At 44.0% G+C, this 27030-nt stretch overlaps 1 protein-coding gene across 6 annotated transcripts in view; it reads right to left on the bottom strand.

Annotated features, from left to right (window-relative positions):
• Positions 1-27030, bottom strand: part of LOC108000310 (homeotic protein ultrabithorax) — a 144675-nt gene that overhangs the window by 12306 nt on the left and 105339 nt on the right. For all 6 annotated transcript variants that reach the window (XM_062086475.1, XM_062086473.1, XM_062086472.1 and 3 more), the window contains one exon: positions 6164-6572. In XM_062086475.1, coding sequence (XP_061942459.1) covers positions 6256-6572 — 317 coding nt within the window. In that variant the 3' untranslated portion in view covers positions 6164-6255. The remainder of the gene's footprint in view (positions 1-6163; positions 6573-27030) is intronic.

Here is a 27030-nt window from a genome sequence, read left to right as displayed (position 1 = left end):
TTTCGTACCGATCGTATAGCACGAGAAGATGAATCGAACGCACGACAACCGAGTATACAAGCCGTTGTTGCCTGTTCGCAATTCGTCACGGGAAATCTACGGTCTGAATTAATATATGATCTTGCCTTTCGAAATGTGTGTTCATAAATCCATAAGAGAAAATAATAAAAAAAAAAAAAGAGGAGAAAAGAAAAGAAAAAATAAACAACTTTGAATGTTTAATTATCCATCTGTCAGATGACAAATAAATTTCCTGGATACCTTGAGTTTGCATCGAATCATCGAGACATATCCCAGTACCACGGCTCCCGATCGTTCAAGGCAGAATTTACGATGGAAAGTATAAGTGTACGCAAAATGAAAGGAAAGATAATAAACGAGAGTTGAAAAGGAGAGAGATGAGAGAGATACGAAAGAAAGAGAATAAGAGCCGGCGCAATCGTTTCCAAGCCCAAGGCTACGATGATTCGTCGCGGAGAGATAAGAGGAAGAAGAGATCTCGATAAATGAGGTATGGCATTAAGACGTAGTGAACTACAAGGGCGCGATCTGCCGGACGATCCGGCAACTCATAAGTCTCCCCTCTCCGCAAACAACCACCCTCTGACCGGGAATCCCCCACCCCCCCTGTTAGCCAGCGTGCAAGCGGATGTCCCGGACGCACGGGCGTAGACTTTACGAGAGTTCAAGTGGTATCAGCTAATAATGACGGTCGTAAACGTCGCGATAGAATCAACAACGAAGAGTTATTGCCAGCCAGTTACGTGGCAGCGAAAGGCGTAAAATGGTAATGAAGTGTAATCAAAACAAATCATAAAACAGCGGACAGAATGGTCCGGTCTCTCATAAGACACGAGAAAGAGCACGTTTTGACGTAGAATTCGTACGCACCTGCCACACAGGATGAATCTCTGGTGTGCACATGTACATTTTAACTTCATAATATTAAAAATATGGTTAATTGTCAATCGAAAGATATTGATTTGTTAATGGATGGAATCGATAGCATAGTATTACGAGAATTACGAGAATGCATCATTTTCTTTATATATTTCAAAGAAAATAAATATTGAATATTCGATTAGATAAGTATTAGATAATAAATAATCCCTCATGAAGTAGAGGGATGTCATAAATATTAAAAATTGAATGGGAAATAAAGGGATAGTGGTTTCATGGGCAATGGTCACGCTGAAATTTTTCTAGGACGTCTACGCGGGAGGTAGGTCAGGGTCTGATTGCAGGAAGGAAGCAGTTAGGCCCGGTTAAAGTCGTTAAGCCAAGTTTACGAGGTGTTACCGGGAGCGTAACCTGTAAATCTCAAAGCGGAGAGAGCGCGTGCCAGTGGCCGCCCTTGGAAAGGCCGCGGAAGGGGTAATGGATATAACCGGGGTGTAAGAACCGAGGTAAGACTGCTCGAGCGCTATAAACGCTTTTATGGATCGTAAAATGTCTTCCTTTACAGCCAATAAAGATCCCCCGACCTACCGTTTGACGAGCAAGCAGTTGAATATATGCGCGTAAAAGAACGAACGAGAAAGAGAAAGAAGATGGGATAAAGAGAGAAAGAAAAAATCGTACATCAATCTGTCGGAATCACGCTTTACTGCGCAATAAAATCACACGCTGTCGGTACTTTATTCCGTCTTCATGAGGCCGCTAGTAGCGCGGCTTTATTGGATTATTGACGAATAGCTGTGAGAATGCGTTCGTCGGGAAAATGCAAGTAATTCCAGCCGAGTCAGCGCAACTGCATACATATACAACGATGCACATGCACGAGTCTCCGAGTATACCGAGTCAAGTTTGCACGAACGGCGGAGCCCTACGTTGAGAACCAGAATCATCAACGTAAGTTACTGTACGACCATGTCGATAAAAACACCCATAAAATGCATTACCGGCAATCATTGGACTACCGTAGAATAGCGTTAAGCTGGGTAAGTAGGAGCGACTTCTAAATTAAGTGTACCGATTGAGGCGTCGGTAAAACAGAATGGTAGCTTTATCAACCGAGAATGCGTCGACCCGTGCTGCCATCTACGACGGAAACGACCAATTAATAAAATATAGCATCACAGAAATTTTCCACCTCAAAGATTTTCTCGTTTCCTTTTGTCTCAAAATATTGGCATACTTTTTCGCACTCGGATTATCGTAAAATATAATCGAGAAAAAAATTTTTTTTTCTCGCAAAACAAAGATTTATATCGATGAACGAACAGATGACCGATACAGAGTGACGAGCCAATACGACGAAATATTCGTCGCCGTTCGTCCCCGCCTTAACCACGCCCTCGGAAGCAGGAGTGAGGCAGCCATAATTAACTTCGATGTCGTTAAAGCCACTAGATGGCATCGCAATGCCATAGACAAAATCGTATAAAACTTATCATCGTTAAAATATCGTCTCGACAAATTTCCTATGATACAACTCTAAAATTCACGTTCGATAATTATCTTACAAGCTCAAAATTGTTATATAATTCAATAAATATAAACAAGATCAACATTCACGCAAAAAAAAGAGTAAAGTTGGATCTGAGGAACTCCATAGATGCTCTGAGAAGTCCATAGATCTGTAATCCTCGTTCGGAAACACGATTTTGGAATCGAGATATGTACCTTTAAATATTTCTAGCTTTTAAACTCGGGCTCGTTGGCGCGATTTATCACCCATACACGGGCAAACTTTCCTATAAAAGTAGATCGCCGGAATTCCTCTAAATTGCCTTTTCTTGTTCACTGTCAAAATTTATCTTCGCGTATATCTGCGTCATGGCATCGACTCGGCCCGTGGCCGGGCAAGAAAGAGACAGAAATCGGCTGTCGTTGTCTCGTTCTTTATTTAGGCGACGAAAAAGGGGTGACGTATGGAAGCACGCCTCAAGAGAGGTCCATCAAATTCTTAAGCCGTGACTACGAGAGTACGACGATAGCGCGGCCGCGTAGTGGGTTTTCTTAATTGGACTCGGTCCCCGTTTCTTCCTCGCGGTGGCGGAGCGGACAAAAACGGGCGGTCGAGCGGCGCCGACAATGAAATGTAAATTTCACGCAAATTCAACGACAGGTATGGAAAAAACGGCCCTGAAATATGTATATCTCGTTATATTATCGAAGCGTGGCATAGTCGCGAATTTAATGCGGCCCCTCCGCTATCAATGCGCGATTTAATGAGGGCGCGAACAATGCAACAGAGACGCGCGCGCGCGCGCGCACCGAGCGATCCTAATAAATAACGTCGTAAATATGTAATTAATATGGTAATATAATTCAAATCGTAATTTATCGTCCCGCTAATCGATTCCGCGTCCCGATACGATGACGTTACTTCCACCGCCGCAATTTCGCTACTGTTCCACCGTAACGCGATTATAGTTCCTGGCAGTATTCCATGCACCGAACCTAACGATCTACTTTGCGTCGTAAAAACCGGCACGCGGTTACGCCGATGAAGAACGCGAGCAATAAAGAAAGAAATCGGATAATAATCGGTGGGATAAGAGAAATTTCAAGGATAAATTGTTCATTTCTGGTTCTAGTACTACATTATACATAAGTAAATCTTTGTGAATTTTTTCTTTCGTGAAATCTTTAATTCGGTATAGATCTTGATAAGAATAAAAATTCGTTCCAAGAAATTTAACCATTTCTTATTAATTCTCGCTAAAATTCAAACGGTCTGTGAAAGTAACGATCGAATTCTCGATAATTTTTCATCGTAATTAAATTGTTTTTAATTAAAGAAGACACGTATCTTATACGTTTATTGATTATCAATCTTTCGAACATCGGCTCGTTCCGTGGAGACTTTGATGCGCGATGCGGACTAGCAGTGCATGCATGATGCATGCACCATGCCTCTGGCTATTTGCAAGGCTAAAATCCTATTTTAAGATTGTTGTAACAACGGCGTGCAGTGATTTCTAGGGAAGCGAAATTCGGATTTCACATCGGGGGTGGTACAAAGGGAAAAGCACGACAAGTCGGACGAGCAACGAGTCCATCGATTAAACATTGCGCACAGAACTGGATCAGTATCGTGGAATCGGCACGCTTTCGGGCTACAGCCTACAATTACCAACGCGGTTCGTGGAGTTAATTGGTGAATTGCTCTGGCGGCAGGATGCCGACAAAAGGGAACTTTATAAAGTTTTCCGTTTATCTGGAAAACCAGGAGGAGGGGGATATGATTTGCAATCGGGTAAGAATTATCGCGCGAATTTCTCTTCCTTCCAGTCCTAATGAGATCCTTAAATAAAATTTCAAGAATATTTGTTCGTTATTAATGCCCGATTGAACACTATTGTTGTACGTTGTTGTACGTTTATTATTGAGATTTTGAAAAAATATATCGTAGAAAATCGAAAGAAGATAATAGAATCAACTTGCCCTTCTATTTATCATTTTTAAGGTAAAAATCTCGACGAGAAACCATTCCAAGTAGAGCAACGATCAAATTACGAGAAGTTGACTCGAAAATAATTAATTTCCTGGTTACAAGGACAAAGAAAATCCAGCGTGGTGAACACGAAAGAGAAGAGGAGGAGGGATAGAGGGGACGAACGTAATAACGAGTCAAAACGAAAGCGGCATGTCGGCATGGCCGGCACAAAGCATTCAACGGGCGAGCACATTTCCCGGGAATCCTTTTTTTTCCCAGCCAAACATGGAAAGAGTCATAAAAGCCGGGTAGAGTCAGCGTAGCAAGTCGGGAGAGAGAGACTTTCGTGAAAGCGCAGAAAAAGCGTGGACCTTCTTCTTTTTCTTTTTTCTTTTTTTTTTTTTTATCCCGATATTGCCTTGGCAATTCGAAGGGTCGTTCGTTTTCTGGGAACGAATGGCCGCCCCGTGGACCGAAGTACAAATTATACCAAGGAGGATTCTCGAGCCAGATAACGTGCAACGATAGAAATTGCCATCTCTTTTGGCGAAATTGTTTTTTTTTCTACCTGGCCAAAAACTTTCTATTTTTCTTTTTCTCTTCTCCTTTTCGAAAACGATTTCACCTTTTCCTTCTTTGAACATCCTCGCTGCAGTTCGAATTTTTTTTAGGGATAATTTCGACAATGGCGAGAAACTGGGAAGGAGAATCTTGCAAATTGCAGTCGCTTCATTAACGGTCTGTATATCCTTTGTAATATGGAAAAATATTGAAATCACGATGGAGCCACATTTCAAGCTTGGACCAGTTGCCTCGGCAACAACAACCACCCTCGAGATGCAGAAGGCTCGCGAGAGAGTTAAATGCACGCAAACAGAATAACTTAGAAAATTATGGAGGCACGCTCGCAGGTGGTTTATCCTCATTAAGTGTACCGGCTAAACTTAATTTTAAAGGCCGGGGAGTCGGCTAAAAGCCGACCCTCCCCACCATTTGCAACAAACTCTAGCCGACGTTTTCTTCGGGATCCGGTAATTTTCGCCGATGATGTATCGGGCTTAATGCTCAAGACCTCGCGGAACGGAATTGCTCAACTTCGCCGAGGAATCCATTTACCAACGGCTCTCACCCCTCGTGAATCCGGAAGGGTTAGCTCGTTGGAAGATTTATCAAGCCACGAGAAACGTAAGCTTTCTATGATTGCGGGCAATTTGTTTGACGAAGAATAGGAAAGAAAATTCTCGATGCGTTTTTAATACGATTTTACTGGTTATAAGAAGTCTAGTTTGATTCTATGCCAAGACGGATGATTAAAATCGCGATGTAATTGCGTATTTTTCGGAATAATCTACAATCTTTTATGTCGCTGTAAGAAAAGGAATACGTAAAGAAAATTTCGTAAGCTATCTATATAAATTTTGATATAAAGTATTATAATTTTTAAAATTAACGAAAAAAAATATCTCTTCATATTTTCGACTAGTACGACTATTTCGAACCTGAAACAATTTCCGAAAGCATAAAATATCTCGAGGCCGATCCCCGCGCACAGAAGGTGTTTTCGATCGAGCTAGAAATTGGCGTTTAACAGGTTAAGCGAGCGAGGAGGAGGGAAAGAGTATCGAGAGGGAGAGGAAGCGTGAATGCGAAGAAGCGAGAAGCAAGAAGAAAGAGGGAAAAGGAGGGAAGAGAAAAAAGAAGGAAGGGCAAAAGATAAACGTGGAAGGGTAAAAGGAGGAAAAAATAATAAAAATGGTTGGTATCGAAGAAGTCACTCACCTTTAATATAGCTGTGTACATTGCGGTGCTAGCAGAGGGTGGTGTGGATTGGTGGTGGGGTGGTCAGGGGGGCTCCGGTGCAGGGCGTACCCCTAGTTGGCCCCCTCCGGTCCCCCACCGGCCGCTTGCTGCTGATGCGCAGCCGCGGCCGCTGCTGCCGCTGCCTTCTGCGCCTGCGCCTGCTTCTCCTGTTCGTTCAGCTCCTTGATCGCCTGTATCTCCTTCTTCAGCTTCATCCGCCGATTCTGGAACCAGATCTTGATCTGCCGTTCCGTCAGGCAGAGCGAGTGTGCCATCTCGATCCGCCTCCGCCTGGTGAGGTAGTGGTTCGTGTGGAATTCCTTCTCCAGTTCGAGCGTCTGGTAGCGCGTGTAGGTCTGGCGGCCGCGCCTGCGCATTCCGTTCGCTCCTGCAACCAACAAAACCACAGGCCAAACGTTCAAACGAGCTCCACAGAGGGAAGAGATCGCGTGTCTTTTCGTGGACCTCGTTTTCAGGCTTCCCGAGGGGAAACCGCGTGTCCTATCGAAATAATACATTTACACACGCGACCAAATGCATGTGTATATATATGTACATACTATTTCTTTCGAAGGTTTAGCTCAGAAGGTGCGAACGTTATTGGTATCTTTGTACGGTAAAAATTTGTTATTATGTATTGAAAGAAATGATCTTCTAATTAAAAATCTAAGTAATTTATCCCTTTTGATATGCACCACGAATGATAAATGCCTTATTAAAGATCAGGTAAGGTTATATACACACGAATAACACGATGCTATTATAAATTCGCAAAAAGTATTGAAGTTTTTATAGCAAAATATTGTAGCAAAATTTTATGATAGCGTGCATTGTATGTATTAGAAATATTAACTCGCGCAGCGTTTTAACGCACGCTTTATTTTACAGGAAATTGAGCGAGCGATAAGAAACGAAACGTTAGAATGTCCAGCAATTATATACATCCTTATAAAAGGATATTAGAAATAATAATATCGATCTTGGATTATTCGTATCTCGTTTAAAACGTTAAAGCAAGTAAACTAACTCATCGTCGAATCTACCAAGTGGAAATTCTACTTCTAGAAAGTTTATTATATCGTATTACAATTTCGAACGGACCACGAGATCTTTTAATCCGGTCTTTCTTCTTTGGATCGCCTAGCTACAAATACCGGTATTCGGGATGTGCAAGACGTGAACGGGTTCGAAGAAGCCAACTCGGAAATCCCGGTAACATTGTCGATAACGCCAAGAGGCTGGGATAACTCCTAAGCGAGACTTTAGAAAGAACGAGTTGAAGACAAAAAAGGAGGGGAAAAGAGGAAAAAAGAAAGGAGAAAAGGGGCGCGTAAACGGTTTCAGATAGAGCATGGCAAAGTCACAGCAAGCCACCAGGAGAAAGTAAGAGAACGTAGGACAGTATAGGTACACTGTCGAACAGCCACTTGGGTGCAGTACCGGAATAAACCCGTCTGTGGGGGCTCAAGCTCACCTTATCGGCCGTTACTGCCTCGTAAAAACCCTCCCGTTTCACCTCTGCCAACAGCCGAGACCAAAGCAACCCTCTGCCCGTAAGCAACCAGTCTTTTGCTCGCATACGCTTTATATCGAAGTACATAAACGACGTCCCCTGTATAATACGATTTTCACCGCTCGACGACACCCTTTCCCTATCCCAAATGTTTTCCTAGCCGGTCGACTCGTTCACCCGGAACAATTAATTTTGGTTAAACGCCATTTTATTATTTTATCGGTTACCGCGCGATAAACCGAGAAATTAATTTCACTCGAAGGACTTAATTATTACGAATAATTAATAACGGGAGTACATATTCCATGGTTAATACCGAGAAATAATCGTGACGAAAATGATATTTCGATCGTTTCCACGAAAAAAGGTAATACGAATTTAATCAGAAATTAATTCAATCTCCACTTACTCGCGTCACCAACTAATCACGTGACTACGAAATCAACATGGCGTCAAAATACTGTTTTTCGAATTTTATACCAAAAGACTCGAAAATAAATAAAAAATACACATTGTAAAAAGAAATTTACAAAACATCTTAAACACCTTTAAACACCGTTCGAACGACAAATAACGCAACTCTCTCATAAATTTCGCAATAATTTTTATCCAGCTAACCGGAAGAAAGTTTATCGCCGATTTCCTATCCGGACGGAACGAATCTCGTATCCGAACGGAATTCGAATCAGATTTGCGCGCGAAACGTTTTCCATCCTTCGATGGGTATCAGGGCCAGTTGTGCGCACACTTTCGCGAAACAACATTTCGATTCGAAACGGGGCGAGCAATAAACGCGTCATATTTACAATCGCATCCGTGCCGATCTATTATCGACGCGCGCGCCACGTCGAACAGCCGCCACCACGCCACTGGACCATTTCCAGTTGGCCATTATACAATATCGCGCGCAGACGAGCAACAACAGGCAGCGGCAGAGTTCATATCGGCATCATGTATATTATCGCAATGTAATCAAGTGTCCACTCCCCTCCGCCCTCCTCCTCCCCCATTCTCGCGCTTTTCTCCCACCACGATGGGTCTCGCGGCGGCGGCGCAACGTCCCCATGATTTTCATTTCGGCTTGTCAAGCAGGGCTCGCGGAGAGCCGCAGAGTTATGGGGAAACGTTTATAAGGGTTATTTGTCACGCGCTCTCCTCCAGCGTCTCCTTTCCAACCCCAGAGCGGGAGAGGAGGGGAGGGGAGGGGAGGGAGAAAGATAATATCCCTACCTTTCCGTTTCGTCGGAGTTATATCGTTCCCTTGGCCCGGTATTCCGCCGCAACACAGCGGCGGGAGGGGTTCGATAGACTCCGCTCGAACTTATAAATAAAACCGGGGCTTCGGCCAATTAAGCCGGCCTCGTACGTCTCCGCAAAGTAGAAAATGTGACAAGCACCGCCGCCTCCTCCGTTCCCAGCCTCCCTTCCTTCGCAAAAGGTTTCTTTAATTTTCCATCGACCGCCTTTCCCATCCAGACACTCCCTGCTGTATTTCAATCCGGATTCGATCCCATTTTCTTTCCACGTATCGTGAAGCGGAATTAATTTTTGTTAAAAAAAAAAAATCTTTATCGGCGAGTTAAAATATTATAAAACATCGATGAATAATTCTTATGATAGATTTAAATTTACAGAGATCGATCAGTGGACGAATATATGAAAATGGAGGGATTAAGTAATTCTCAATGAAATCGGCTATTTCCATTCGAACAAAGATAATAAGAGAGGAATAAAGATAAATCTTCTCGCGCGATTCTTGGTCTCTCGTGATCCAGCCAGCTATCGTTCGTCTCCTCCCTCGAACCCCGGTCAGCCATCGCAGTTGCTCACCCTCGAGTTTACGCACGCCCCGTGGGATATCGCGTGGGGGGTGAAACGAAGTTGAAGGGAAAAATTCCAAGGCCGCCTCGCTCCCCGGAAAAGTAAGAGGAGGCGTGCGTGGCTGTTTAACCAAGGGGGTGGATAAATTTTATGCTGAGACCGTGAAACGTGTTTCATCCTGGAGAAACGAGGAGGAACATCTCTCGAGGCTCGAATAGGGGGGACAGAGAGGCGATCACCCAACTTGTTCCCGAAGAAGAGTAGCGCGTTTAGGCCGAGTGAAAATATTTCCGTCGTAATTCACTGTTTTTTTCGAAAAAAAAAAGAAAAAGAAAAAGAAGAAGAACGTTCTCCTATATATCGTTATAAATAGCCACCCGCGGGCGTTTAGGAGAGGTCGGGGTATTATAGATAGGATGGCGGATTTATCGTACAAGTTAATATTTAATTTTGTATAAAAAATAATCCCAATGTTTTATTCGAACATTATTTTACAGGGAAGATTTCGATTTTAATTTAAGGTCAAAGGATGGGAAATCAAAATTTCGTCGTTCGATGTAAGCGAATTTCGAATATCATCTTGCATTAGATTAATATAATTATTGAATTTTGAATATTTTAAACATGTGCAGAACAAGGAATAACGAAATTGTTATTATTAGAAAATCTGATTAATCCCCAATAAAATGTAACAAGATAATTAACGACCCTTTTCCGTACCAATTTCTTTAAGAAAAATGGAAAACAGAGAGGCGTGTCACGCGAAAACGATCGATCCCTTGCAATCATCCTGAACGCGAAGAAAATTTCGCAAGCAAATTCCAATTCTCTCGGCTCGTTTAGAACGGCCATGGGGTAAGGGCTTTCCATCCCTTATTGGAAACTTTCGACGTGGCCGAGCATAAACAAGGAAGAGAGCTCGTCCGTGCCAACTCTAATAAGAACGAGCAATACGTTGATTGCTGCCAGGGATACGATCCACGGTTCGCAAAACACGAGGCGACGGCATCACCCTTCGTTCCCTCGATCCCTTGGACGATCATACGCGGGGGTCAATCGAATCAAAGTAAGTGAATTGGCCTGAGAGCATGAAGGATTCCCGCGATACACCCCCGAGAGATTCTTCTTGAGGCGAGGGTTGCAACCTTCGAGGTTAGTTACCGCATCGATTGAAAAAGCCTCTCGCGTTTCTCGTTACGTGGATTAATTCAAACACCACCAATTTCGTCTACTGTAAATCGCGATGAAGCGATACCAAGCATTTTTTAAATTATTTGATTCTTTTTTTGGAAATTATTACAGATATAGAGAGGCATTTTCGATAAAATTAATGCTTTATCGTTGTAATTGTAATTATCTTTATAATTATAATGGTATATCGAGGTATATACGTTATAGGTTGGTAGTTCTGGTATTAAAGTTAATAGGTTCGGGAATCTTTCATACATTTCGTTGAACCCGAAACCATTAATTTCAGGCACTATTCCTTCGCACAACTACTGTTATTAAGAAATGTTTATTTCTTGATCAAGCGATATCAGTTAAAAATATTTCTTTCCAATTATCTATCTCAAAAATCTATTTTCCAATCCTATCGATATCCTTAACAGTCTTCCATATTCAGATTTTTAAAAAGACCCGAAACAATCCATACTACGGCTACTTCAAACTAATTCCAAAAACCTTAATATAATAATAAAACAGATTAAATTCTAAAAAAAATTCTCAATTCTTCTTTTCTAAGCCAGCTCGCCTACGATTCAAAATAATCGTATCAATTCCAAGCTGCAAAAGAAAAAAAAATAATCAGCCGAGGCGAACATTTAATTTAAGAAGGAGGAACATCGGCCGGCCAAATGAAATTGACCGTGTAAATCAGTTAAAAATATTTCTTTCCAATTATCTATCTCAAAAATCTATTTTCCAATCCTATGATATCCTTAACAGTCTTCCATATTCAGATTTTTAAAAAGACCCGAAACAACCCATACTACAGCTACTTCAAACTAATTCCAAAAACTTTAAAGAAATTAAAAACAAAAAATCTTCGATCTACGCATTAAAACCCGATTAATAAAACAGATTAAATTCTAAAAAAAATTCTCAATTCTTCTTTTCTAAGCCAGCTCGCCTACGATTCAAAATAATCGTATCAATTCCAAGCTGCAAAAGAAAAAAATAATCTATCAGCCGAGGCGAACATTTAATTTAAGAAGGAGGAACATCGGCCGGCCAAATGAAATTGACCGTGTAAATCAGTTAAAAATATTTCTTTCCAATTATCTATCTCAAAAATCTATTTTCCAATCCTATGATATCCTTAACAGTCTTCCATATTCAGATTTTTAAAAAGATCCATACTACAGCTACTTCAAACTAATTCCAAAAACTTTAAAGAAATTAAAAACAAAAAATCTTCGATCTACGCATTAAAACCCGATTAATAAAACAGATTAAATTCTAAAAAAAATTCTCAATTCTTCTTTTCTAAGCCAGCTCGCCTACGATTCAAAATAATCGTATCAATTCCAAGCTGCAAAAGAAAAAAATAATGTATCAGCCGAGGCGAACATTTAATTTAAGAAGGAAGAACATCGGCTACGATGGAGGAATTCTTGCCGGCCAAATGAAGTTGACCGTGTAAATCGTAAACGCAATTAGAAGGCCTTTGGAAACACGATGTGTCGTAAGTTCCCTAAGCTTCCGGTATACGTCCCTCCCGAAACGCGAACGTTCACGGCCGCAGCGGAGACTCTGCGTTTGCGAGAGTTCCCGGGGACACTCGGTATGAGGAACGCGTAGCTACGCAGCAAGACCGTAGCTCAACGTAGGACGGGGTACACCCTCCCTCCAGAGGCTTGCCAAGGTAGAGGTAATCCTCTCGGGGGCGTGAGTTACTGCCTAAGCGTCTCTCTTCCACTCTGTCCCACCTTTCTTCTTCTACGCGTCCCCTTTCCTCTCTCTCTCTCGTCATCCGACCTTCATTCTTCCCCTCCCTCGCCCATTACTATTCTCGTCCCGCTCTCTCGTGCCCCTCCGTTAAGGGCTGCTCCTTAGTTGGAGAAAATGCCGAGAGAAAGTTGGGAGGAAAGAAGGGAAGAGGTGAGTAAGGTTTCGGCGTAAGGCTGCGCCACAGCTGGAGAGCGTTAGTCAACCGTAATTAATAAGTCACGTGGAAGCTAACGAACACGGAGGGGACACGTGGAGCTCGTTGTCTCCCCGTTTCGAGAGAAAGAGTATAGGAGGAGGGGAATTTTCGCCGGAAGCTTCTACTCGTGAACGGAATCGTGGAAGGTTTCTGGAAAAATTTATACGCTTCTAATTACAACTTTTAAAAATATCTCTTAAAATATCGACTCGTCGAAAGATCTATCCAGGAATCGAACCAGGAAGCGATCGGACGTCGAAGGACCGGGAGGCGCATTCGCGGCGACATTCGTCCCGCGAGAGATTCTCTCACGGCTGAAAAGTGGGGATCGTTATTCCACGCGTTTCTCTGGCCTATCGAGGTAAACTTGTCGTTACCGCGGCGCAATCGCGATCAGGCGAAACCGTGCAACGGCGGATAGGCGAGGAGGAGGGGGAGGAAGGGAAGGGAAGGGGTGGCAGGGTAGAAGTTACGCGACGCGGACAAGAATGTCGCCGGCAGCCAGCAGGATATACCATAAGAAGAACGAATGGAGCATTCGAGAATAAGATATCGGCTTTACGTGCAGCCACTTTTGAATAAGCGTGGTGCCGCGCCGCGGGCAAGGTGGCGACTTTGCTCCCACGCGCGAAACACCGCCATCCGACACTGAAACCCCAAGGGATAAAGGGACACTCGTTTATCCCGGCCGCGCGACTCGATCTCGTCCTTAACCTTCAACGGACCCGCGAATCAAATATCATAAGAGGGAAATAAAACAAAGGTCTATTTCCAATTATCTCTTCGCGTTCGTATTTTCCGTAAAAGCATGAATTTTTATCTTTGGCAAAACACAACAAAAATTGGTCGCGTATACACGTGTATATTTATATACCGAATGTTATTATGTACCATAAATACATGTACATGGATGAGAGCTATTTCTCAAGTTCTATAGTCGAGCGCGACTATAGTGGCTCTCCTCTAAAGGTTAATACCGTATTTGCTTGTCCCTGTGATTACCTGGCCATGTCTCGGCCATCTCTGTGCAACTGCGCTATCTGGCCTGGGATCGATGTAATAATTCGCTCAAAACGATGGGCGTGAACGCGTGTAACATCGCATTCGAGATCGTTGGAGACGGGAAACGAGAGCGGCCACGAGGCGAAGTTTCACGTGAACGTACGTATTTTGTCGGAACCCGTTGAAAATTACGTTGCCGCGGTAATTGTGTCCGTCCTTTATAATTTGTAGCGATACACTTCCTTTCGTAATGCGAGGTCTCCCTCCGCTTCGAGAATGTGGAGCGCCCCCTTTCCTCTTTTTTTGTTACTGGTTACCATAGCCGAGAGTATGGAATGTTGCAAAAACGATTAGCCACAGGCCGCGAATTAGTAGTCCGTACGGATACGTCGGCTGGAACGTTGACGAAATCGCGCGAAGGTCGTCCATAACTCACGTCCTCGTTCATCAATCAGTAGTCGAGACTAAACTATTCCGTGCTATGGTATTCCCGTGAGGGAGAGAGAGAGAGACGGCTCATTTAAATGTACGGCATTATTTTCTGCGTCGCGAATTGAACGATACTTTCCAGAGGTGGAGACACGCGAGAAAGGAACGAGCGAATCCGCGTTTCAACGGGAAACTAGCGAAAATATTCATACAACACCGATCGTTGGATTTATTCGTTCGACCTTTTGTCGTGGATATACCTTCCACGACGCTGGGAGAGGGGATTAATCTGTTTTGAAGCCAGCGAAGCGAGTAATTCGACAAGGAAACCAACCGTCATAAACTTCTTCGAGCGTTGTTTTCAATCCTTCTTCGTCTCTCGCTAGCCGTCACTCTAGCTTCGTCATTCTCTAACGACCGTCGTTAAAAAAGCGAGATAAGACGAGGATCGAATTTCGTTTCTAGCAGCTGTAACTCCCGGATCCGTGAGCTCGAGTAGAATCTAATAAAAGAACCTGCTTCGCTTCACCGAAAAACGCTGCACGAAACGCCACGTCCTTTCGAAGTGGCTTTGGAGAGGAGCTGAATAAACTCGACTCGAGCGGCCACTTGTTCCATACGAAGAGCACACGTCGAATTATCCTCGATATTAAAAGCTATTGGCCAGCCTTCGATTGAGAAAAGGAAGGGAATCGCGAGAAGCGTTGCTCGTTCAACTATGGCGGACATGGCTCGAGTAGGGCCTGGCGCGAGAGGACAACGTTTACCGGGTTAGTGGCAGTGGCGAACGGAGAGACAAGGTGGCTCTCTTCTACAACGACAAGCCAGCTGCTACTCGTGGTAACTGTAATAATTATGCAAAGACCGAATGCAACGGTGCATCGCGAGCAAGGCGGACCAGCGCGAACGGAGAAGCTAGAGAGAAAGAAGAGGAGGACGTTCCAGGGAACGGAGCGCAAAAGGAGCAACGCGAGGCAAGATGGTGGAGGAGATGGCATGCAAAAGAGGCTTCGTAGGTAAGCGAACCGAGCCGGTTGTAAGGCGACACCTCGCGGCTCCATATATCTTTCTCTCTTTCTTTCTCCCCTCATCTCTCTTCCCCTCGAGCAGTCGACGCCACCATGGGTCGTCTCCTTCTTCCTTCTTGTTGCTCTCTTCCGTCCCAACATTTCCACCTATACCTTCCTTCTGATTCACTTTTGGCCTCCTTCGTAGGTGTCTCTTTTTCATCGCGAAAAAGAAAACAAATTTGCGGTTTTCTTCCATATGGAATGATTCGAACGATTGCGATACGAGATCGATATGATTTTTCTCCTCTGTTCTATTAAACAGAATTCCACGCTCAAGGAAGAAGAAGGAAGAAGGAATTATAATCGTCGTGAGCGAAGCGACGACAAGAAACACACCCTTTCTGAAGGGTCGCAGCAGCCAATCTCTCCCCACGTTTGTCGTTTACCCAATTCGTACGAAACGTCAGCGTGTACAAGGCGTGTACAAGCCGATGGTGGTCGATGCAAATGGGCCGAGATATAAATGGCCGGCCGAAAAACAAGAAAGAAGCTGAAAGGAAGCGAGGAGACGGAACGGAAAGACGAAAAAGGACGGGGCCCGGAGGGTGAGGTAGGTGGCGGAGTTTGATACAGGTGGGTAACCCCGCGACACCATCTAACGAAACGGATCGTCCGTCTTACTTACATCGGCTCGCATCTATAAACTCACGCGGTTGGTACACGCATACGAAGGACCCCAGCACGCGTGTATATCCAGCATTGGATGTGCAAGGGGGACGCGGTTACCAGCGGGCAACCGACCCACCAACCACCCATATATCTGCGTCCTAAAAGGAATTCCAGAATATATTTTACATATGCTTTATTGCCGCCTTATTTCCAACTCTATAGGCAGAGAGACCTCGAGCAGAGACTGCGGACGAGCGGAGAAAGAGAAAGAGAGAGGGGCGGAGAGGGAGAGAGAGTGCACGCGCACACTTTCTGGCCTCACAAAGAACGGATTCGACTTGGCCGCGAGAGCGTTTTTCTCCGCGTTTTCGTGCATCCTCCCCGGATCGTTAGTCGCTTCGTTTGAATGGGAATAGGAAAAATGCGACGCGAGACTTTTATATCCCTCCATCTCTTGGAAAGAATTTGTTTGCTCGATCGTCACGGAGGAAATCTACTCTTTTGTAATTATATCGAATAAATTACAATCCCTCTTCTTTTCCTTGGAATTATTAAATGAAATTTTGATTGGATAAGGTGGAAAAAAAAATAATTTAATTTTTCCTTTTATTTCAGATAAATCTTTTTATTCTCTTGTTATCGTAATAAATTCCAGTCTGTCGCCTAAATCTTAACGTATTATCCGATATAACTGTGACAGAAAGAAAAAACATTATGATGCACGTTCTAACCTCTTTTGAATTATACGAAATGCAAAGATTCTCGAAAATATATAAAAGAATTAAAGTAATAAATATAAAAAAGAATAATTATACTTTCGAATTAATTTTACCAGAAGAATAAATGCACGTTTTTGATATATTTATGAAAATAATAAATTTGTAATTAATTAATCTCGTTTGGTACTTTCAGCGTTAAAAAGTTAGAAAGGGTTGCAACCGTATCGATGGATGATCGGTAAACACAAAATGGCTAGTAGCGCATCGTAGACTTATAACAGGATTGGATTAATGTATAATGCATGCTCCCGCGCGACGGCATTCCGCAGTAATGACTTAACTTGTACCAGTTAACAAGTACCTGGGCTAGATAATTCGATAATTTGCAAGATATAGTGGATGGCTATTCATTTAGGCCTCGACAATAATCAATCGTGACATGCAAATCTATTTCTACTCTCGTTAATTACATCGTCGCACGACATCGTTGCCAGATTTTTATGTTTACGATCGGTAATGGACTTGATCAAAGCCAAAGATGGACTTTGTTAAATTCCTTCGAGAAAAAGATCGTCGAATTTAACAGATTGGACAGAATCCAGATCCCGAAAACTTTTGTCATTCATTAATTTCTACGAATTAAAAGATAACAATATCTTATTATTAAAATATAAACCTAAGAAAATTATATCTTTATTAATGTAATATAACCATAAAGCCTTGAAAAACTGATATCAAGTTCATATATCATACCTTCAAAAATCATATCATACCTGACGGTTTCATTCATCTCAGTATAGAATTGGCCGCAAAATGCAATCCGATAAAAGGAGAAAGGTTGCAAAAGAGCGGTAGCGTACGACCAGAAATCGATCTATCCGATAATTTGCAAGAGAATACGGATTACGAAACTGGCTGTACACGGAATGGACTAAGGGAGGGAGAGAGCACAGGAACCGTGTTTCTTCGGCTACTCGAAGTTCGAGGGCCCCGAAGGAGTCTCTCTCTCCCCCCCACCAGCAAGTGTACCGTGTCGAGCGCATGCGCGTGGGGAGAGCCGGTTTCAACGACCAAGACGCCATCACGCTTAACGGCAAGAAACTATGATTACCGGAGAGAGAAAGAGAGAATGCAGCTCGAGAAATTGCGCGCACGATCTTTTATCCCTTCCAAAAAATCGGTCTCCGCGACGTCGAGCCGTTCAATTACGGTCCACTCCGTTAACTTGGTCGAAGGGGATATTTGGGGGCCCGCGAGCCGCAAATTCGTACCGATCTTATGCATTTCGGATAATAGTGGGAATAAGGGGTGGAGCGAAATGATGGCGTGGCGAGCCTTCACTCCGGAATCGACGACGCTGCATAATACGTGCATGCAAAAATCGGTCGTCGTTGAAAGGATGATCAAAAAACCTCGAGGCTATCCGAATAAATTAAACAGTAACTTTTGATTCGTTTCACTTGGAATGGGCCGGGAATTGCACGTTACGAGAACCCCATCGGTCGTCGATCTATCTAACGATGCTGTGTACTCTTATTACGTCGAGTCGCCATTTTGACCAAATCGATGGATAGAAATCGGAATGAAAATTATTCGTTTGTAAATAACTTCAATTAAACGTGATCGTTGCGATATTAATTCGAAACCTCGCTTAAACACGAACGGTGTTAATTCGTTAATATAATAGGAACCAAAAAAAAAACAAAGACGATCAACCGGTATAAAGAATGAAAAAGAGAACGTGGGAGTAAGCTAGGAAACCGGTGGTATTTCGGTTATTTCCACACACCTGGCCAGGTTAAAAGTTTCATTTTCATAAGGCTTCCTTTTGCTTCCTGATTCTCGATTTGCATAAAACATTCCAACCAGCGTCTATATCGGTCTACTCTCGGGGTAGATCGTAGATCGTCTTGCCGCGATATATCAAGTCGAAATCCCAAAGGTTACCTACTTCTATTCTACGCTCGCTCAACCCTGGGTCCAGATCCTCGAAAAGCCTCGGCCAGAGCTTGTTCTATGTGCCGAAAAAAAAAAAAAAAAAAGCAATCGCTGCGGCTGTCTCGAAGCCGTTGCCAGCTATCCACTACTGTCCGCTGTGGCGCCGAGGGTGGTTGGCGCGGGGTGAAAATCGGGAAAAACGAGGCTGAAAGGGGGGGAGAGCGGAAAACGACGACATACAGAAGACTAATCGGTCGTGGCGTATCCCTGATTCCGCTAGATTTTCGAACGCGCCAGAAAAGTTGCCGGTACGAGAAACATTTTTGGCAGCCGGTTGGCATATCGGCACGCAGTGTCCGGATATCGTGAATGGACTAGCTCGTAGACGATGGAAGAGAGAGAGAGAGAGAGAGACTAGAGTTCTCTCGAAACTTTCCTTGATTTATGAGAGTTCATTATTATTTTCGCGTGACTGGAATGATCACGCCCCCCTATTCGCGAAAATCGAGAACTAGAATAATGGAATTCCGCTTTCTTTTTTGTTCCAGCCTATACCCGTCATCTCCTCGTCTGTCCTTGATTAATAATGTTACAGCGGCCATAATTTATCAACTAATAATATTAATGTTTCGACGAGAGAACGGAGAAATGTGACTTTGTCGTCGATATGCGTGTATCGAAAATAATCGATAATCGTCGGTGTCAAGTTTCGTTCGTTTATCTCATTCGACACGCTCGAGCCTGGCTTCAAGGTCCGATTTTCAGTAACTAGAGACAGCGACGGAGGTTACTTCTTACCGTGAATAAACACGAAATTCGGTGGAAGGGGATCGCGGTTAAGCGTGAAACTCGTTCGCGCGAGATGTCACGAAAGAGGAGGAGGACGCGGAAAGAGGGATCGGTGGATGGTTACGTAGTTACAGGTTGGTTAGACTCGCGGTTAAAATGGACGAGGCGGCGTGCTACGAGATCTTATCCGATCGCAGCAGCGGCCACTGAATCATCCGCTTTGAATAGGGCTTCGCTTCACTCCCTATATTATACCTATAGGTACCAACCTTCTACCTATGGCCATGCGCGCGCGCTCGCGTTCACGGTGTAGCGTCTCCGAAGCAGGAGAAACGAAGGGAGATGGAGCGAGAGCGAGGGAAACCCAGGGGACGGGACAGAGACGGAGCTATAGCCTGTATAAATGCGTTATACGGGAGAAACCTTGGTGCGCACTAAATTACCAGCCACGACACTGTCACACCACGTTCCCGCGGCTCGTAGACCCAGCCACCTTGCAACTCACAAGTCGCCCTCTCTCTACCTGGCCATGACTTACAAGTCGGCGATAGCGCTAGCTACCACAGTCTTAATCAGCATAAATCATACCCGACAATGCGCAACTGACCACCTTTGAATCCACCACCATCTCTGCGAAAATGGGAACCCGATCTCTTCGTGTGCGCGGCCATCGATTCACGCGAGAATTTCTTTTGAGATTCGCGAAAAGGAACAAATTAACGAAGAGAGAAAGTTTTAATAAGTTAGGTAATAGGTAAGTAATTTTTTTTGTTTCGATCGAGTTTCTTAAATTATACATGCGTATTTTTAAACGGTGAAATCAACCTTTCTTTATTATATTCGATATATGCAAAACGATCATCGATTTTTAGAGTATGTAACATTTTTACAGTATATAATAATTGATAAATTTACTAATTAATGATTGAAATAAATCTGGTAATAATTTTGAAACATCATATTTCCAAATAAATTCTTTAAGATTCGTTTTACGAATATTTATTATTTAACTTGTCTCTTACCGTAAGTATCAACGAAAAGGAGTCGTAAATTAGTCGCATTACGAGGAACGGGGATGCTTAACTTCACGAAGATTTCGGTGCAAATAGAAGATGTATGAAGGAATTCAGGTCTGGATTAGAAAGCTCGTTGGAAATAAATTCGAAATCAGTAGACATCCTTTCAAGTTGCGTAAAATATTCGGTGAATCGTGGCACGTGATCCTAACTGTCATGTAATCTTAAAATGGCCGCGGACACTTGTGCCCGAGAAAAATGAGACAGGATTAGCACGCGCGATGCGCCATCTGCTTCGCTTTTTCCACCGAATTGAAATCTTGCTGATGCGTTCGAGCTCTCTCCCGCGCGTGCGCACGTAGTCGCCTTGAGGTCGCATCGTCCATCTTAACAGCCACGCTCGTACGGTCATTACGCGTGAAATCCAAACGTTGCAAATAACCCCGCCAATATGAAATCCTGTTTTCTAACTAAATTCAAAATTGCAGCCTTTCGTCAAGACCACCGTCTTTCCCGTCTCGAGGCACAACTCGCGATCAATACAATCACGAAAGAACAACCGATTACTTCGAGAAGCACGATCTTCTTCGAGTACACCCATCGAACGGTGTAATTTTCGATCCTTGCAATCGATCTTTGGGAAAAAAATACATGGAATTTTGCCGAGGATACACGATGCTAAGCAACAACAACAAGAGAGGTAATGGAAAAAATATTAAACGTACCTAAGATGATTATTAACCCTTCGAAGAACGCCGTCGATATGGGAATCTCATCTTCTGTTTATAAAATTTTTTGTACATTAGAATGGTTAAATTCTCAAAGCGGTTTAAATTTACTTTGTGGAAGGGGATTTATCGCGTGGAAGGGAGAAAGAAAATTTTACGCCGTTCATGATGGGTCAAGAACGCCGAGTCTGAGAAACGAAAGAATTTAATCCGATAAACGCGCAATACGGCGCAACAGCGCGTGTTTCGCGAATTATAGGATACGCTCGTATATCGTAACCGCCGCGCCATTACTCATAAAACAACGTCTTGCGCCCAAGAGAGATTAGATCAAGAGAGCCGCATGCGAGTAAAGGCAGCGTCTAGAAAATCATTAATATTGATCAGGCAGATGATTGATAACTTCATTAACACGTTACACGCGCCGATTCAATTAATTCCTCGTAACCGTTCTCTCTCAGTGCTGGCTCGCGCGCGAAATAATTTACGATTCAAGAGAGCTCTTCGCGTTTTTTTCACGCTCCAGTCAATTAGCGATAACCTTTCCCGTGGACGCGGCCGATTTCTAACGGGCGTGCCTTTCTCCTCTCCTCTCACCTCTCGCCTGTCAACCCGTAGACGAGTCTGTGATTTACGGCGGCGTTAATTAATCGCGCGAGCATTCCCGCCGCGCGAATTATCATTTTTCCGTGTGGACGTTCACCGTGCGGACCGCGAGCCGTCTCGAAACATCGAGAGAGAGAAAGAACCGTTTGCATTTTTGCCCGGGAAACGTCGTAAATCCGACGCCGCGACTTAACAACGTCGGAACGGCGAGAGCCGACTACACTATCGCGAAATATTTTTCTTCTTTTCCTCTCTCTCTCTCTCTCTTACTTCCATTTGCGTCCTATCATGCCTCGTACTCTGCCTCTCTTTTTCTCCTGTTTCTCTCTCTCTCTCTCCATCTCGTCGCGAAAAAATTCTAGCATCTATTCTCCGCTCACGTAGAACGTGACGAGAGGAGAGGAGAGGAGAGGTCTCCCTCCCCGTCAACTCTCGCAACCGCAACCAGAAGGCCTTCACCCGTTGTTTCGGCCCGACACGAGAGGAGACGAGATCCTCTCGTAATTGTAAACATTGGATTAATGCAAATGCGCGCTTAAAAGCTTAATTGCTTTTGATAAAGTATGGCGGTGCATTAAATTCAAATGCATGTAAATTAATTCAAATTTATGAGAAATAGGTGGACGCGGAGCACTTACAGGAAAAGAGGGAAAATAAAAATTAGTCCCCGCGGGGCCGGCCCCCGCGACGAGGCTCTTTTTTTCATTCTATCCCTCACCTCTTATCCTCCCTTCCCTCGCGCCCTCTCCTGTCTCTCTCTCTCTCTCTCGCTCTCGCTCTATTGCTCTTCGACCGTGCCGCGCCTCCCTCCACCCTGAGGAACAGCCCCACCATTCCCTCTTTTTCACGAACGCGCCATGTTGCCAGCCAGATTGGCCTTTATGTGCAGGTTTCGCCAATAAATTCCACCTTCAGCCTCTCGTCCGATACACGTCGAATTTTAACGCACCGCAGGATCGTTGCCATGTTGATTAACGATGTCAAAATCAACCAACCGCGTGCCACCACTTTCGGAAACGCGCGCGGCCTTTTGACTGTCGTGCGCGAGCATCGCGGTCGTTAGGAACGGGGCACGCACGGGAAAAGGAGAAAAAAAAAAATAGGGACGGGAGAGGCAACGACCGGTTCGCGCCTAAATTCGAATTAAGCGACTCGGGGCGGAGCGGCTATCGAATAAGCACTTTCGGCGCCTTGGCCAACGGTATGAATTTCGGAGGAAAGAATAATTTAATGTGCCAAATTTATTTTTTTGATAAATTTGCGTCGCTTCCTTTACACGATGTATTCTTATTCTGCTTCTTGTTAACCAATAATAACGAATAATTGATATTGTACGGTAAACGTAAAATTATGTTTTTGTTAGAGAAACAAAAAAGGTGATATCTCGTTAAATGAATTCAAATGTATGCATGTGAGAAGGCTCATGACCCGTTCAAATAAATAATTAAATAAGAAATAAAAGATACACGTATAAGAAATCGCAAACGAGAATTGTTAGATCTAAACGAGCATCGCGGAAGAAACGTAAAGTACTTACATACGTCGTTATGTACGCGGCACGGAACGGTGTCGTATATCAAACGCGCAAACGCAGCCAGCGTTCCTAAACAAGTCCCCCCCTCTACTTATTTGCAGCGACCTCGCGACAGAAGCTCAAACGTATAATACCAGGTTCGTTATTCGTCGTTGACAGCGACGCGAAGTTTGCTGCGCGAGTTACGTGCGCACGCATCGGCGATGCGCAGCCGGTCGACAGTTGGGGAAAAAAGCCGAGGATTGCGAGTGCATTTTAACGCGATCAAACTTATCGACGCGGTTTGTGGTGCACGGTAGGAGGATCCGAATATCGAGGATCCTCTGTGGAGGAGAAAGCCTCGGAAAAGCCAGTGACAATGGGGAAATCTTTGGCGGTGCGCGCCACTTCAGCCCGCTGATAGATGCGCGCGTTCCATAACGGCGATAATGGTTGCTGGCCCATCAATTCCGGGCCGGGCTTGATTAGATAGGCGCGTTTTATTGCGGCAAAAACTCAACTCTCTCTCGCCCCGTCGAAAACCGAACCGTGGCGGGCACCCTCCCTCCTCCCTGCCTCCTGCCCCCGTGCGGCCCACACGCACGCACCAACACGAAGCATCGGCCAACCGACACACCGGTGACGTCGCACCGACTTTATCGTAAATAAAACGGAATAGCGAAATACGAGAGCGAGGTGATATTTGCCGGTGCACAAGCGGCAAATACTCTCTCTCGCCGCGGGGGTCGTATAAACCAACCGGAAGTATTGTTCTGTCCGTGAGGCAGGTCCGATCGACGGTCAAGTGCTCTGAAGTTGCGCGTTACGTGCGTTGTATATTCCGTGTGTACGGGTCGAGGAGGAGGAAAGACAGGCCGCAAATCCATTTTCGATAAAGCTAGAATAAGCAGATATAAATCGGGGGATGTGGAGGGGGAAGGGGAGGGTATGGGCGTGAATGGCATCGAATGAAAATCTATATTTTTCGGCGGGGCCGCCGTAGTGACAACTATTCCTGGAAATATAATACGCGATAAATAAATTGGAACGCGTCCACGAGAAAATGGAACGGGGGTGAAATGTACGGATGACACGTTCGAAAAACACGCACGCCCGACATTTGCATTTTTCGTCGTCGTACGATTGACGGAACATCGTTACACGGGTGGCTACGTTTCTCTTCGTTTGTTCGAATGAAAATACGTGGATATTTTTTTTTTATCAACTTTTTAAATAACCGATCGCTATTTTTCTATTAGAACCTAATTAGAATCATTTAGAACAGGTTTGCAATTTTTCTTTAATTTCGTATTAATACTCATATTAATATTTTCTGAAATCAGTTTGGTTTAACTTTTATTTTTTTTTTTTTGCACGCGTTAAACTCGAACGTGTTATTTCTCGCATTTTCTTCGATTTCTTATCGATACGATCTTAATGCGTTTACACGAAAGGTATGAAGTTACACGAAATTTCCACGTCAAAATAAACATCATGGAAGAGAAACACGTTTAAGGCTTATCGAAGAGATCGCTGATCGTATATCATAAACAAAACAAACGTTTCGTTCATCGTACGCCGATTATCCGTGACTACGCAACTAATAACCGTGGTCGTCCGATTTTATTAACGCGCAACTAAGATCAGTTTAATTCGCGCTACCGTTGGAGCGTCAATAACATCGCCGGTTATCTTAATGCATTAAGATTACGCGTGAAAGGCGGTGCTCGGTATTCGTAGTAGCGTTGAGGATAAGCAGCGAGTATAAACACGGGGATGCGCGTGCCATTCGCCATCGCGTTCGCGCGTAATTTGTAAAACCGAGCAAATTGCACCGGAACGATTTTATCTACCTGCTCAAAGATGAATCGATTCGAACGCGACACGCGAGCACGAAGATATCTTCTCTTTAAAGGACAAAAATGGAAATCGTAGAACAAACACCCCCGTTTGAATTCAAAATCACGTGCTTGTCAACACGTGATCCCATTTTGTATCGCAATATTATACCGAATATTTCGGAGGAAATCAAATATCTTTGCCGATATTTTCGGTAACGTGTTCTGAACGAAATTGCTCTAAATTTATATTTCGTATATTTACAAATCAACTTCTTCAACTTTTAATATGTTTTACATATATTTTGGAATACGCGTGTAAGATTAATGAGAGAGAAATTGACAAATATTGTCTATTTATCTTAGAATTTAATTTTTGAAGTAAATCAAAAGCAAAATCGAATATATAATACCCATGATTTTTTCATTTAAAACAACCTACAAAACATATCGCTAAATTCACTCGAAATTTTTTCTTTTAAAACATTCTCTATATCTTCCAGACGACTCAATCGCTCGACTGAATAATTTTTCCGACCCACGATTTATCGAAGCGAGATCCTGTGTGTGTGTGTGTGCGCGAGAAAGTTGAGCCAAGTTTACCTTCGTTAAAGTTTGCCATCGGCCTGAAGTTTGCGCCCGCGAAAGATCGTAAAGCAAGAAAATTGTCTAGGCGAAAAGAAGGGATGTAATGGAAAGAGAGGGGGCCGATCTAAAAAGTTGTTACGCATATCGCGCGTTAACGATATCTACAATTTCGCTCTTCTCGTTACGGTAACGTGGATCTCGGCCGTAATCGGAGGGAGAAGGATATAGTAGGATCGCTCAAGGACGATCGGTACATTTATAGATTGATAATAGTAACATGCACGTGCTACTAGCGCATAAAGGTCGACGCGCAGGTAGTCATTAGGCCGCCCCACGCCCAATACATTAAGTCGTTATGAAGATATCTTTAGCCTTTTCTCACCGACAGTAGGGCCTCTAAACACGTTCAGCCTCACTGGAATAATAGCCGGTATAGCTACGTTATCTTCGAAGCAAACAAGGTGTTTTTGTTCTCTTCGTTTCTTTTTCTTCCGCTCTAACTCTTTTTTCTCCCTCGCTCCCTCTCGATCGCTCGCTCGCTCCCGTCGATCGTTATTATCGTTTAAACGAACTTCATTCGATACGAACAAAGATGGGTGTACGATATCACTTTCGCGATGTTGTTGCAAAGTGTATACACTTAGGAACATTAAACATTACCGCGGGAGGAAATCGGATCATCCCCGGGTAATCGGTTTCTATTCATAGAACGAAGCATCGTCCTTTTTACTGTAACATTATCCCGGTTAAACGGTTTTTAAGAGAGAGAAAAAAATCTTGGATAATAATTTCGTGAGCGGTCTGAGAGAGAATTTTCCGAATCTCGCGTCGTCTACTAGGGACGCGATCAGTTTTATATCCGAAACGTCGCAAAATCCCTCGGTGAGACGTGAGCGAACAGCCCCCTCATGGCAATTACTCCCATCCCATCGTTACCCATTCCACCTCCTTGCTACCCTTGTATTGTATTCCTTCACTTTCCTCCCCCTTACCCCTTTCTCTCCGCTCGCTTCCAAACGGCCAAGTACGCGTACTGCCTAACTAAAAGTCCTTCTCGCAAATTGCCAGTTATTACCGACGTTACGTTTATCGATGCGGCGGTTGCGTTTACGCCGGGCCCGCCATTCCTCCCCTCCTTAACCCGCCCTCCACGCCTCTCTCTCTCTATCTTTCTTCTCTTTTTCCTTTCCTCCTCGTCTCTCGGAGATTACCCCTCCCCTTCTCTCCACCTTTCGACATACCTTCCCTGCCTGTTTTTCACCGAACAACCAACTCCCTCCCCCCACCCTCGTGCCCCCAGTCTTCTTTTTGATCCGCCTCGCACGAGTCCCCGGTGTCTGCGAATCCATCAGCGAACACGGGTAGCTATTAATTCAAGAGGATTCGAAATCGTGGCTCGTTTCGGTCAAATTACGAGACCGCGACTTCCTACGGTGCCTCGTAAGCGGCATCCTGATTGGTGCGTTTAACGCAACGAGGTTTCGGAAGTGGTGAGAGCGATTACGAGGGGGGGAGAAGA

This window comes from Apis cerana, linkage group LG16 (assembly GCF_029169275.1).
Source record: "Apis cerana isolate GH-2021 linkage group LG16, AcerK_1.0, whole genome shotgun sequence".
NCBI classification, from domain to species: Eukaryota; Metazoa; Arthropoda; class Insecta; order Hymenoptera; family Apidae; genus Apis; species Apis cerana.
This window is presented reverse-complemented; position numbering and strand designations above follow the sequence as displayed.